General features: G+C 41.0%; 1 protein-coding gene across 22 annotated transcripts in view; it reads left to right on the forward strand.

Moving 5' to 3' along the window:
• Nucleotides 1-11,854, forward strand: part of FBXW11 (F-box and WD repeat domain containing 11) — a 124,708-nt gene extending 112,854 nt beyond the window's left edge. For 14 of the 22 annotated variants that reach the window (XM_003362897.5, XM_014730524.3, XM_001499667.6 and 11 more), the window contains 4 exons: nt 121-231; nt 1,146-1,224; nt 2,269-2,454; nt 9,350-11,854. In XM_003362897.5, coding sequence (XP_003362945.1) covers nt 121-231; nt 1,146-1,224; nt 2,269-2,430 — 352 coding nt within the window. In that variant the 3' untranslated portion in view covers nt 2,431-2,454; nt 9,350-11,854. Of the gene's footprint in view, nt 1-120; nt 232-1,145; nt 1,225-2,268; nt 2,455-3,911 lie in introns of all 22 variants that reach the window. The other 8 variants (XM_070233908.1, XM_005599231.4, XM_070233899.1 and 5 more) reach the window with 2 other exon arrangements.
• Nucleotides 11,855-13,521: the final 1,667 nt, after the last annotated feature.

The raw sequence follows: 13,521 nt of genomic DNA on the forward strand, positions 1-13,521 counted from the left end.
GAGTCAGACAGAAGTAAAGAATTCCAGGATGGTGAAGACCTCGTACAGGACAGATAGAGCCTGAGGGTGGCTGGGTCACGTGTGGGCAGTTGTTTCACAGAGATCTGGTTTTCGTTCAAGGCTATGGGATATCGAATGTGGCGCCTGTCTGAGAGTCCTCGAGGGACATGAAGAATTGGTTCGATGCATCCGGTTTGACAACAAGAGGATTGTCAGTGGGGCTTATGATGGGTGTGTATTTCAAATGTTCACGTGCACTGCTCTAACTATATCAAGAGTGAAAAAGGGCTGCACGTTGAGTGGCTGTTCTGTGCCAGGTCCAGTGCTTGGTACTTTTCGTGTGATGGATGGCACGTGTTACTACATCACTCGATCACGTGAGGCCATTCAGTCCAGAAGGGTGAGCTGTCTTGCCCCATACCCCACAGCAGCAGAGCCTCTCTGACTCGTAAGCCTACACTTCTAACCATGATTGTAGACTCGAGGGGTAGCTTAGGCTATGCGGGAGCTCAGTTCTTTGCCTTACCCCTAAATGAAACCAGGCTTTTTTCTTGTTCTTTTTGTTTTGGTGAGTTCAGTGATAACTTTCTTTTCCCCCTTTGGTAAATTGAACAAATCTTCTTTAAAAAGCCTCATGATATTTTAAATAAGCAAATGGCAACTGTGAACCTTTCACGATCACCTTGTATATACTTAACAAACGGGTTAGTTTAGTTGGTCTGTTTATATTCCTATTATTAACTTTCAGCATTTTGCTTAGTTTGTGGAAAGGTATCCTTGGAATTTCACAGAGAACCCTAGCTTCTGTCAGCAGCACCTGCTCAGCCCTAGAGAGCCCCCTGATTAATGAATTTGGTGACATAAATCATCAAGTCAGGAATTGAATTTAGATAACCTGAAATTGTTTTCTTGTCTCCCTTAAAGTAATATTTCTTCACAATTTCAGCAATTCTGAGAATGTGTAGGTCCTTATTTTTTCCAAAATCAAGTGTAATTGGTTTAAAATAACTTGTAAAAATGTAAACATGTTCCCCATTAGCTTTTATAATAGGCACTTCAAATGCACTCCTTTCTGTCAAGGAAATGCTTGACAATATATAAAATGTTAACTTTTCCACTAATCACAATCTCATTTTCCTTTCTAGGAAAATTAAAGTTTGGGACTTGCAAGCTGCTCTTGACCCTCGGGCCCCGGCCAGCACGTTGTGTTTGCGCACCTTGGTGGTACGTGATCTGTCCCCTGTGCTGGGGGATGGCCCCCGCACGTAGTCCTGCCTTGGTGTATCGCGGAAAGCGCGTCTCACAGCGTGCCTTCAGAGAAACGCACTCTTCTGTTCATTTTGTTTAGCCAAAATCAGAGAATATTTGACATTCCCATTCCAGTGAGCTCTTTCCTAAGGAGCATTAGTATATCTTAGAATATGAAAGCTGGCTCCTCATTTGTAGGTGAACTGGTTTCCTCATCGAGCACGAAGTATTTCCTTCCTGTAGCTTTGGGAGATTTCTTAACATGGGTATCTGGTTATGTTCTATTTTTATAACACAGCACATTTTTGTACTACTATGATGGAATTTCCCCACAATCTGCATTCTATGGATTGTTGCTTTGGGATATGGGAGTACTTTATTTTTATACGTTAATCCTGTTTTAGCAACTTTACCATGCCTCATTATTTTTAATAGTCTGCTTGTTTTTGTATTTTTGCGGAGACTGGTCTTTTGAAAACACTGATAGATTTTTCTTATTTTCAGTAGTTTCACCTTTTATTTCTGTTTCTTCGCTTCTTGCATTAACTCAAACATGCAGAACTGTAGTTAGGGCCGTTCTTGGTTTCTTGGTGATTTTAATGGGAATGCTTCTAATATTTCACCATTAATTTTGATGTTGGCTTTGGTTTGAGGTAGATAGTCTTGGTCATGTTAAAAACACTATCCTTCTGGTTCTGGTTTTTAAAGTGTATCAGTAATGGGTATTAAATATTGTTGTTTACCTTTCTAAGACCCTTTGTGAGATGATCCCATAATTTTTCTTCTTTGACATGTTAATGGATCAGGATCTAGGATACAAAGTTTAATTAAAGAAAAGGCCTAGAAGGAAAAGCAGAGTATTTGTTCCTGGGGTGAAGTACAAAGCTCAGTAAGCTCTGGAAAGTTATTTAGGAAGCCTGGATAAGTAGATGCATTTTGAGCCTGAGCCAAATCCCTCATAGTGAGATAGGAGGGCATGTAAAGGTCTCATTTTATTCATCAAGCTGTTGTATTTCACAGGAACATTCTGGACGTGTGTTTCGGCTACAGTTTGATGAATTTCAAATCATCAGCAGCTCCCATGATGACACTATCTTGATTTGGGATTTCTTAAATGTGCCTCCCAGTGCCCAGAATGAGACCCGTTCTCCCTCCAGAACATACACTTACATCTCCAGATAACAGTCTGCACTTTACCCGTTTCAGGTGAGTACTTCCCCCACTTGTAATTTTGCTGATTGAATTTGCCTTCTCTTTGGGGAGATTTTGTGATTTGGCTCCTTTCTCAGTGATAGGAACCAAGGCAGTTAGTCTTTATGAGATGCACCAACTTTGTGGAATTAGAGTATAAGGCCAGATCTTTATGGCCACGTCAAAAGAAGGGCTGAATCGGAATCCCGCATAGTGTGGGTTTTTATATGGGCAGACAATGTGCTTCCTGTTTTTTAAAAATTGGTCTAAGTGATTTCCCAGGTCATATCAATTTAACACCATTAAGTCCCTCAGATTCTGTTTTGGGGGTGTAAGAATCTCTTTTTTCTTGTTCTTTCCTGTTCTTCGGTTCTATCTTTTATTTAAAAAGAAAATCACCATGAACCAAACACTCAGAATCCCCTCCTCCCCCATCATGAGCCCCTCCCCACTACCCTTCCCTAGAAGAGAGCCAAGAAGTGTTTGTTGGGAGAGCCCCTAACACCTGTTCTTCATCCGTGAGACACAGTGTAGGTGCCCAGGAAGCAAAGGTCTTTGCTCTTTTACAGGAAGACTTAGGGTCATTATGACCATTGATGATGGGGTGTTTGATTACTAAGGGTGGCCAGCCTAGAGCATGAGAAACTTCAGTTGGCTGTGTCCTAGGAACTGATGGCCTGGTTCATCTGGAGCAGTATTCCCAACTCTTGAGAATTTTGCCAGGGTGCCAGTGAATCCTATGCACAGTGAACTTTGTAGATTAAATAAATATGTTTGCACCTGTTTGACTACTATGTATGTATATAAAGACTGTGTGATAAAATTCATATTTATTTAAAAATGTTTAATTCTTAGTGGATTTTTATCATTATATATATTTTCCTATTCATTGAATATATTAAAATTGTAGGGGCTGGCCCAGTGGCGCAGCAGTTAAGTGCGCACGTTATGCTTCGGCAGCCTGGGGTTCACTGGTTGGGATCCCAGGTGTGGACATGGCACTGCTTGGCAAGCCGTGCTGTTGTAGGCGTTCCACATATAAAGTAGAGGAAGATGGGCATGGATGTTAGCTCAGGGCCAGTCTTCCTCAGCAAAAAGAGGAGGATTGGCAGATGTTAGCTCAGGGCTAATCTTCCTCAAAAGAAAAAAAAAAGTAAATAAAATTAATGTGCAGAATTGTGAAGTTTTTTTGATGAAAAGATAGGGATCTACTGGTTCCTAGATAACCAAGTTATCATCTTTTCAGATACTTCTTATTCAAGTTTTTAAGATCCAGTAAATCTCTAGGAACTTTGTCTTACCCAAGGGTCAGAGGCCATATCTGACTCATTGCACAATCTTTTTTTCCCTACTACAGCAAGCTAAGAATAGTTTTTTACACTTTTAAATACTTAGAAAAAATTAAAGGAAGAATAATATTTCTTTTTTTTTTTTTTTCTGCTTTTATCTCCCCATACCCCCCCTGTACACAGTTGTATATCTTAGTTGCAGGTCCTTCTAGTTGTGGGATGTGGGACGCTGCCTCAACGTGGCCTGGTGAGCGGTGCTATGTCCGCGCCCAGGATCCGAACCCTGGGCTGCCACAGCGGAGCGTGCGAACTTAATCACTCGACCACGGAGCCGGCCCCAAGAATAATATTCCATGACTTGTGAAAATTATATGAAATTCAAATTCCAATGTCCCTAAATAAAGTTTTATTGGAATACAGCCATGCTCATTTGTTTATGTGTTGTCTGTGGCTGTTTTCATGCTTCAGTGGCAGAGCTGAGTAGTTGCGACAGAGACCATATGGCCCACAACATCTAAAATATTTGCTATATGGTCCTTTAAGAAAAGCTTTGCTGACCTCTGGTCTTGCCCCTGTTCCATCTATTGATGATAAACCAAGGGTCTGCAACAGGAAACGGCAAATAGGTTTTTTCTTCATCCCAACTCAGTTTAATTAGTAATGACTGGCAGGAGTGCTGCCTTTGGGACCCCCACGTGGACACCAAAGGACTAAGAGCCTTGATGGGTTTGCTGTGTCTGCCTGGGTCTGGGAGGTGAGCTGCGGTAGTGACCCGTAAGCCACATTTATAGTTGCTGTTCCTGGTCTCAAGTGTATTCATAGTGACTCTTAGGATGGTGACCATCTCCCTTGCTGCTTTCTCTCTGGATAGGATCTTCATAAGTCAGTTGAGAAATCCGTATGGCAGAATTTTTACATTTATTGACTGGAGACTTAAGATGGCCATTATAGGGAACTACAGAGGAAGAAAGCAAGGATGATTGCTCCTCCCCTCCTCACCTCCCTTCCAAAAAAGCCTAAAGAAAATATAGGGAAGGAGGAATGGACCCAAATGAAAACTGGGTTTTTTCCTGGTCTTTCCTCTCCCTCTTCAGCCAACCTTCCATCCTGCTACCAACTAGGGTCATCTTAGCGCCGCCTCTGCCTTACTCTGCCTCACTGGCTCCCTGTTGTCTTCAGGATCAAGTCGTAACTACTGAGATTAGCTGACAGGAGTTTCAACATCTAGCTGTTACCTTCCTTCTTCTCTACCCTCCCCCACTCCCTGCCCCAACCCCTCATTCCTCTCTCCCAAAAATCCAGTGCTGCAACCAGCCTGGATTCTGTTTAATTTCTCTAATTATAGCTTAGTAATGCGCACCTCCATCACCTCCCTCCTCTGGCTTGTACACAGCCCCACCCTACTCCCACCCTTTTACTACTTCTCACTTAATTCCTTGATAGTGAAATGGTTGCATGCCTGTCTCTCTCACAAGGCTATGGAGCCCCTTTTATTGTGGAGTCCCAGTGTCTAGTAGGGTGCCCAGTGTATTAGAAGCGCTCATTGATATTTGTTGGGCAAGTGACCCCCAGGGCAAACATGACATATTTGTACCCTTGCTCCCAGGCCTCACAAGAATTTGCCCATAAACAGAGAAATGCTGTGAAACTATAGTGTATTCATGCAGTCACCTTCAGCAAACATAAAGATAACAACTCAGTAAAAGATTGGACTAAATTGTGTAAACTAGCATGGTCAGGCACTGGATGGACACTCTACCTAGAGGGCACCTGGATGCGCACCTCTCCGCCTGCCCTGCCCCCCACCTGCCCGCACCCCATTGCTGGTTTTAAACCAACTGTATCGAGGTATGATCTGTATGAAATAGATTGTACCCATTTAAAGTGTACTGCTAGATAACTTTGTACAAATGTATACACCTGAACTACCTCCACAATCAAGATAAGAACAATTCTGTCATCCCTAAAATTACCTATGACACCTTGATAGTCAAACCCGGCCCCATCCCCAGCCTTGGCAAACACTGGCCTGTTTCCATCACTAGATGGGTTTACATTTTCTACAGCTGCGCTATCCACTGTGGTAGTCACTAGCCACATGTGGCTATTGAGCTCTTGAAATTTGGCCAGTGTGACTTAGAAACTGAATTTTTAACTTTAATTGAATTTAATTGCTTTTTAAATCACATTTAATTATACTTTATTTAAACTTAAATTTAAATAGCTGCGTGTAGCCAGTGTTTGGACCAGCATAGGTTTAGAAGTTTTATATTTTTAACTTTTACATTTAGGTCTTTGATCTATTTAGAGTTAATTTTTGTGTACGGTATGGGGTAAGAATCTCATTGTTCTTGTTTTTTATATAATTATCTAATTGTTTCAGCACTATTGGATTAAAAGGCTTTCCTTTTCCCATTGAATTGCTTTAGCACCTTTGTCAAAAAAAATCAGTTGACCACTTATTTGTAGGTCTATTTCTTTATTCAATTCTGTGATCTATGTGGCTGTCCTTTTGCCAATACCACACTGTATAATAAATCTTTCAACTTTTTAAGAAATTGTTTTGACTATTCTAGGTCCCTTAGGTTTTCATATTAATTTTTGAATGAAATTGTCAAATTCTATGAAGATGACTGCTAGGATTATGATTAGGACTGCATTAAATTTAAAGATCTTTTTGGAAAGAATTTCCATCTTAACAAATGTTGAGTCTTCCAATCCATAAACACAGTGTATCTCTTTATTATTTAGGTCTTCCTCAGTTTTTCTTAATCAGTGTTTTGCAGTTTTTAGTGTAGATGTCTTGCACATTCTTAACTTTTTCTTTTCTAAGCTATCCATTTCCCTCTATGTGTTGCTTTAGCTGCATCCCACCTCCGCTTTTATTTTTCCACATAAGCAAAGAACGTAAAATAGAGCATGACACCTACAGCTGTAGCTGAGCTTCTGAACTGAATAAGCTCAGGGGAGTAGGTCTATCATAGAACAACTTAAATGTCACTCTTTTGTATTTTTGATATGTGTTTGTGTCTTTACGCTCAGTTTAAAGAGGCACATGATAAAATCGAAGACATCCACAGTCATCCCCCTCTCCCCCCCGGTGTATATAGTAGATGAATCAGAGAACATAGTAAACTCACACAAATTGGTCAACTTTTATATATTGTTTAAAAGTGCCCTGAAACAAGATTTCTTTGGTGGAGAAATGAAATAATGGTCACCAATGCTGTTTCTCTCATGGGCTGTGGTTGGAAAGGAAACTGGTGTTACTTCTTCCAGGCCCCCCCCCCCCCCCCCACCAACTCCACCCTTTTGGGAACCTAAGAGCAACTGCCTTGTTATGATCCACAATTATAAATCAATGGAAAAATCTTATCTGCTTTTTAAGCAGCACAAGCAATGAAACCTCAAATGTGTTTGTCTCTTCAAAGTGAATTACTTTTGACAATCTTGGCAGTCAACTTTATAGATTTTATTGCTCTTTTCCAAATTCTTTTCATTTATTGTAACATGAAAAAAATGATTACCATGTGATACTGTAAGATTTATGCATAATAAGAAACACTACCCTAATGATGACTTAACCTTGCAGTAAAATATTCACCCCTAAAATATAAGGTAAGAATATTTCTATGTCAGGAAATTTAGCAATAGATTTATTTGCCAAGTCATTTTTTTTAATTACTAACTCCTAAGAGCTGTATATACAGTAGCTATCTTTTTTATTACAAGACAATGTAAGATCATTATTAGGAAATTAGAAAAAGTAGATAAGCCAAAAGAAGAAAATAAACAACTACTCATGGTGTACCATTGTTAACTTTTTTATATATGTCCTTCTAGGCTTTTAAAAATTATGGTTGATAACTGTACATGTTTTTAAAGTGCTTTTCTTTTCTTTATTGCGAAATTGCTGCATGTTAGTATTTGTCTAAATTATCATTCCTAAGGGCAAAATCATACTCAATTGTTTGGATATACCCTGTTGTTATGTATTTCTGGCCCCCTGCCCCAGCTCTTAGCTGTTATAGAACACATTGCCATGATCATTCTTTTAGCTTAATCTTTGCCCAATCCTTTATTACTTTTGGATAGAATTCTAGAAATGTCTGGCTTAGAAGGTATGCTGTTTAGAGATTTTTGATAACACAGAGTCATGCTGCCTTTCAGAAGAGTTACATCAGTTTACACTCCCACCAGCAGCGTTTGAGAGTGTCTACTTCTTATCTCTAGGTGTTAATGTTTTTAAAATAATTCAGGTACTCTTAAATATCCTTCATGGGAAAACAGTGGCAAATGAAATTAAATCTTCTTGAACTCATTGAGAAGGCTTACTAGGATTCTTGATCTTTATGAAAATTGACAACCTTTTAGGAAAGTTGCCTTTGAAACAGCATGCAAGTGGGGCCGGCCCGGTGGCGCAGCGGTTAAGTGCGCACATTCCGCTTCTCAGTGGCCCAGGGTTCGCCGCTTCGGATCCCAGGAGTGGACATGGCACCACTTGGCAAGCCATGCTGTAGCAGGCGTCCCACATATAAAGTAGAAGAAGATGGGCACAGATGTTAGCTCAGGGCCAGTCTTCCTCAGCAAAAAGAGGAGGATTGGTGGCAGATGTTAGCTCAGGGCTAATCTTCCTCAAAAAAAAAAAAAAAGCATATAAGCTTAAAAAAATCTCTCTCTCTCTTTTTTTTTTTTTGCCATAGAATTTTAGACCTAAAGGTGACTTTTAGATCATCTAAACCAATAGTTTAGTGCAGTATCTGCAAAGGGTTGTGATCCATTAGTGATTGTGAAATCATTTTAATGGATTTTGACTTTGTTCTGATGAAATTTAGAATAGAAACTGTCAGCCTGCGTTGTACATAGCAATGATAGGTATTCTTTCATGAATGTTTGCTTGGGGTGTGTGTGTATGTGTGTATACATATTTATATACACAGATGAATGTAGATTGTGATTAAAATGTGTTCCTGACTCAAAGTCCTGGCCAAAAACTAGGGAACATTCAGTAGTCTTTCTCTCTAAACTGTGTTGTCCTTTTAGAAATGATTTATTTCGAAAAGAAGTAATTTCTGATTCTTAGCATTCTGTTTAGAAGGGGTACTTCATTTACGGACTTTTGCATGTTTTGTTTATGATGATAAATGAGGGCTCTTGGGCGGATGTGAGACAGGCCCTTCTAGGCTCTGGATGTCATAGAAGATATAAACTCTAACATTAAGCATATTGTGATAGATGCATAATTTTTAGCAGCAGCACTGAAAGATGATAGGTTACAGGGTTAGTCAACACTTTGAAACCCCTCTCTGTCACTTAATAGCTAATGCTTTGAACTAAACAATGTTTCTGAACCTTAGTTCTCTTATTTGTGAATAGTTCTCTTATTTGTATAATAGTTTCTGCCTCATAAGGTTGTTTTAAGTAAGGTTTAAAGAAATATGATGCCTGGTATGTAGTACACTCAAAACAACTTGCAACTTCTGTTTTTGATGCTGATTATTTGAAAATCAGTAATGTGTTCATGTGTACAAGTATGTGTCTGTGAAGATGGGCTGTGGCGTATATCTCCATGTCTAACCAGAGTGTCCATCCCCACTCCTCTTTGGTTTGGGTTTTTTCAGGGTTTCCTAGTCTTGAACTACTGGCTACGTGGCTACCAAATGCCTAAGGGAGTTCTTCACAGCTGAGTTATGAAGCTGGAATTGGTCTAGACGCTGGGTAGATGCAAAGCAGCCTAACTCTTCAAGTTCCAACATTTCTCACCTCTGATTCCGGCCTCTCCTTCAAGAAGGATACCTTAGCTTCACTGACTTCCACTAGAACAGAAGCCCGTTTCCTCCCCTCAGTGAAAAAATCTATGCTTCAGACGTAAATTGTTCATATGAAAGGAACGCACAGTCTGTTTCACGGAAGTAAATCGACCGTCAAGAGAAGACTTGGCCTCTAATTTATATTGCTTTGCACTTTGGTCTGATGTTAAGAAACAGCATTCTTCTTCGGTGAAATTTTGGGTGCCAAACACCTACCCAGAATGTCCAGGGCCTTCCTTTTCAGAAGTTAGCATTCTCCTTTTGACCGTCCAAGTCATTATGAATTCTGACTTGTGTTAGGAACATGTTGGACAATGGAAAAATTTCTCTGGATTGTTTTAGTAATATTTTTGGGATTACACTTCCTTTCTGTACCAGTTTCTTTTAATTTAAAGAACTATAAGCCAGGTTATATTATCTCCCAACAGGTAATATAGCTCTTTTCTTTTATTAACTGGTCTCTGTACTCCAACCATCTCCTGATATTTGGTAGAGTAACACCTTTCCACATGTGCTTGCCTCCTAATTTAAAATACTGTATCCGCATGTAGATATAATGTACATAACAGTTTAACCTCAAGATCTCTGGAGTCAGGGCCCCCATGCCTGAGACACTAATACAGAGTGTGTTCGCACTTAGCCATGGGCTGGACTCAAAAACCTTATGCCAGGGTTGATGTGGATTACCTAGAACCCTTCCTGCAGTATTCATAGGGTGTTTTAATTTTGTTGTTGTCATTGTGTGTGTGTGGTGTGTATGTTTTTAATGGGACTCTTGTTTTAAAATGTAACTTTGAAAGTTTAACACAAAATATTTGTTGTGCAGTATACACAATAGAGAGGTACCTTAAAATTTTTTTGTTCTTTTCTTCATAATTACTCCTAACCACTAGTGGTCACTTCCCATAGTATTGATTTGACTTCACTGTCAAAGATCATTATTCTGTGCATTAGTAACCCTGAGAAGGGAAGAACAAGAAGGCCCTGTTGACTGGGTTTCCTGGCTCTAGAATTCACGCATCCTGGCCGTGGCAGGATGCTAGCAGGGCCCGCCTGTATTGGAGACTGTATACCAGCTCAGGCTGGTTCAGGGCCCATCTTGAGTGCAAGGGCAGTCCTCCGTGGTGCAAAGCCTCAAGCTCCTGAATCCCATCCCTGTCATCTCTGGCGTTACTTGCTGTCGTGGCCCCGGTAGGTTCTCCGGCTCCCGAGTGCTCCGCAGCTCGAATGTGGGAATGGCGCTGTCATGCTGACCATGCCTGGAAGCGGCTCTGGCATCCGGTGGGCACTCCTTTTCCCTCGTTCAATCTTAGGTTTTGATTTGCCCCTTGCATTGTTTCCAAAGATCAACGAATGTCAGTACCATTTAAAGGACCAATGAGAACCTCCTGCTGGTCACCCCTCCCCTGTGGAAGCACACTCTACTACTAAAGGGACGGCCCTGGGCTGTGTGTCCTTGGCATTGAGAACGGTGTGGGGATCAACTGTATGAATGTGACTTGTTTCGTGGGTTGACTTTGCTTTCTAGTTTTTCATTTTCCTTTTTTTAAAAATACATCCTTCCCTCCCACATGTGACTAAATTAATTCCTATTTTTGAGAAGTCGTCTGAAAGTGTAAAAACAAAATAACTCGCCTTTCATAAGGTCGATGTTGTAAGCCTGACGGTGGCTGTGAAAGTGGTTTAACTTTTACCACTCTTCCTCTTACAGCTTCCATACCGACCTGCTTCGGAGAGCCCAGGGGCGGAGGGGGGAGGGGAGGAGGCAATCCTTCCGAACGAATGGACTTTTGTTGTTGTTTTTGCATGTTCTTGTTCCTTGGGCGATCATGGCCTTTGAATATGCACACAACCTTTGAATTGTGCCTACTAAATTATAGCAGGGGACTTCGGCACCCAAGGACTCCTCTCTTTCTGGGGTTATAGTAGGAATTCCCAGCTGTACTCTGGACTTTATTTTGCTAACCATAACTGAGCAACTGTAAATTACTGCTATATTAATGTTTTAAAGCACTGGGATAGTCTAATTCTAACTTGTAATTAATTATGTTTGCCAATTATCTGTTTGAAATAAATTTGTGTCTAAACAGCTATTGAAACTGTTAAATTGTACAGATATTATTCATGACAGCTTTGTACTGTGGAATGTGCTTAATAAAAAACAAAAAGTTTGACCTTTGTCCAATAAATTGCTAAGTAATGTCAATAAATCAAGTATGAGTATTATGCAGTACACCTAATCTGGCTTCGTACAATTGTGACTTCAGCTACTAGTTCAAAGCCGATACTCTTCAATAAAGTGTTGCAATACTCTGATGCTCTGTTAAGAAATTTTTCAAAAAACTTTTGTGCTATCAGTAATTCAGTGACATACAATTAAAGTTTGTAGGTTTAAAAAATCATCTGTTCTGTAAAATGAGGTTGCAGGCAAAGTGCCTTTGGCCTGTGAGAACTCGGGACGAGGTAAAGCCAGTCCGTGCCTTGGGGTCTCTGCTGAAAGCTGACTCGAACCTCTGGTGGGGCTAGTTCAAATCCTCCCCAGCAAATCTGCTTCCTTCCAGTACTGAATTGCTTCACAAGTTACCGTAAACATGAAAATGGCCTCTTAAAATGTCCCAAGTGACTCGGGTGTGAGTGGACCCTCTGGTTCTTGAAGAAGGGGGTGGCAGTGTGAGACGTGTGCCTGTGCCCACCCCCTATGCACTGGGCTCAGTTTCCATGTTTGCAGGGTCACCCAGCACCGGTGGCCCTAAAGCAGAGAGAGTACAGTTAGTATCTGCAGGGCTCTGCTCAGAAGTGCTGAGTGGCAGCAGAGTTTTGCAGATAACTAGATTTTCCCCCATTAATCAACTGAATTGGTAATGTGGACTTCGTAGATGAAATAAGAGTATATCCATACACTCTTGCCCCACCCATTTTTCTTGTAAAAAATGTTATTAAAATATGTAAAATGCATGTGGTTAAGAAACCCATAAAAAGAGTAAAAAGTGATTCTCCCTTTCACCCTTGACCCTCAGCCCCCCAGTCACTGTTCATGAGTTTTTTGCATGTCCTTCGACAGATAATGCTGTGTAAAGAGGGGAGTGTGTAGGTGTGTATGTGTGTGTGTGTGTGTATGGCCCACCCCTCCTCTAGCATCAGTGGCAGCATGCATGCTCCCCAGGCTCCACTCCACCTTGCGTTTTCATCCAGTATTCCTGAGGAGACCGTTCCATGCCAGTACCTGGGAGTCCTCCCTATTCCTGTTCATGGCTGCGTAGCATTTGGTTCTAAGGATGTGCCGTAATTTATTTACCTAGTTCCCTGAGAGTAGAGTTTCTGGTGGTTTCTTGCCTTTTCCTATAGTGACTGTCCTCTTTCATAGATCTTTCTATTCCTGCCTGTGCTCCGCACGATAAACTATTCATGGTAATTTGGGCTAATTGTTACGAGCAGCAGCTGTTGAACCCAAACACCGCTGCAGGGTGGGAAGAAGCTCAGGTGTCGGGCTGGAGCTTCACCTCTCCAGTCGGATCCTCCCCTCACGTGCTTGGTGTTCAGTAAATTGTGGTTTCTTTCTTCCTTGATAGGGGAGGTGTTGCTGCAAGGATCATGAGTGCATCCCATATTAATTAGGGAGATTGTAAGAGGTTTTGCAGGACTCCTTGGATATATAATCAGAGACTAGAATGGTGCTTTGCCATTGCAGCCTATTTGTTTTCCAGTTAATAAGGAGAAAGAATTGGGCCGTCTGGCTGATACACTTGTTACTAATTAGCTGTGTGGCAATACCCTCTTTTGGGCGTTAGCTTCCCTATGTACAAAAGAAGGTTTCACTAGCTCCAGTCCTGGAGGGCACACGGCCCAGCCCCGGACAGCCTTTTGCCTTGCAGGAACGCAGACCCAGTGATGCCAGGTCTAAATTTTCAAGAAAAGCTAGAAATCCAGATTATGTAGAGATTCAATATTTAAAAGTTGGGAACTTTTTTTTTTAAGTCAATTGC

Source organism: Equus caballus, chromosome 14 (genome assembly GCF_041296265.1).
Source record: "Equus caballus isolate H_3958 breed thoroughbred chromosome 14, TB-T2T, whole genome shotgun sequence".
In the NCBI taxonomy this organism is placed as follows: Eukaryota; Metazoa; Chordata; class Mammalia; order Perissodactyla; family Equidae; genus Equus; species Equus caballus.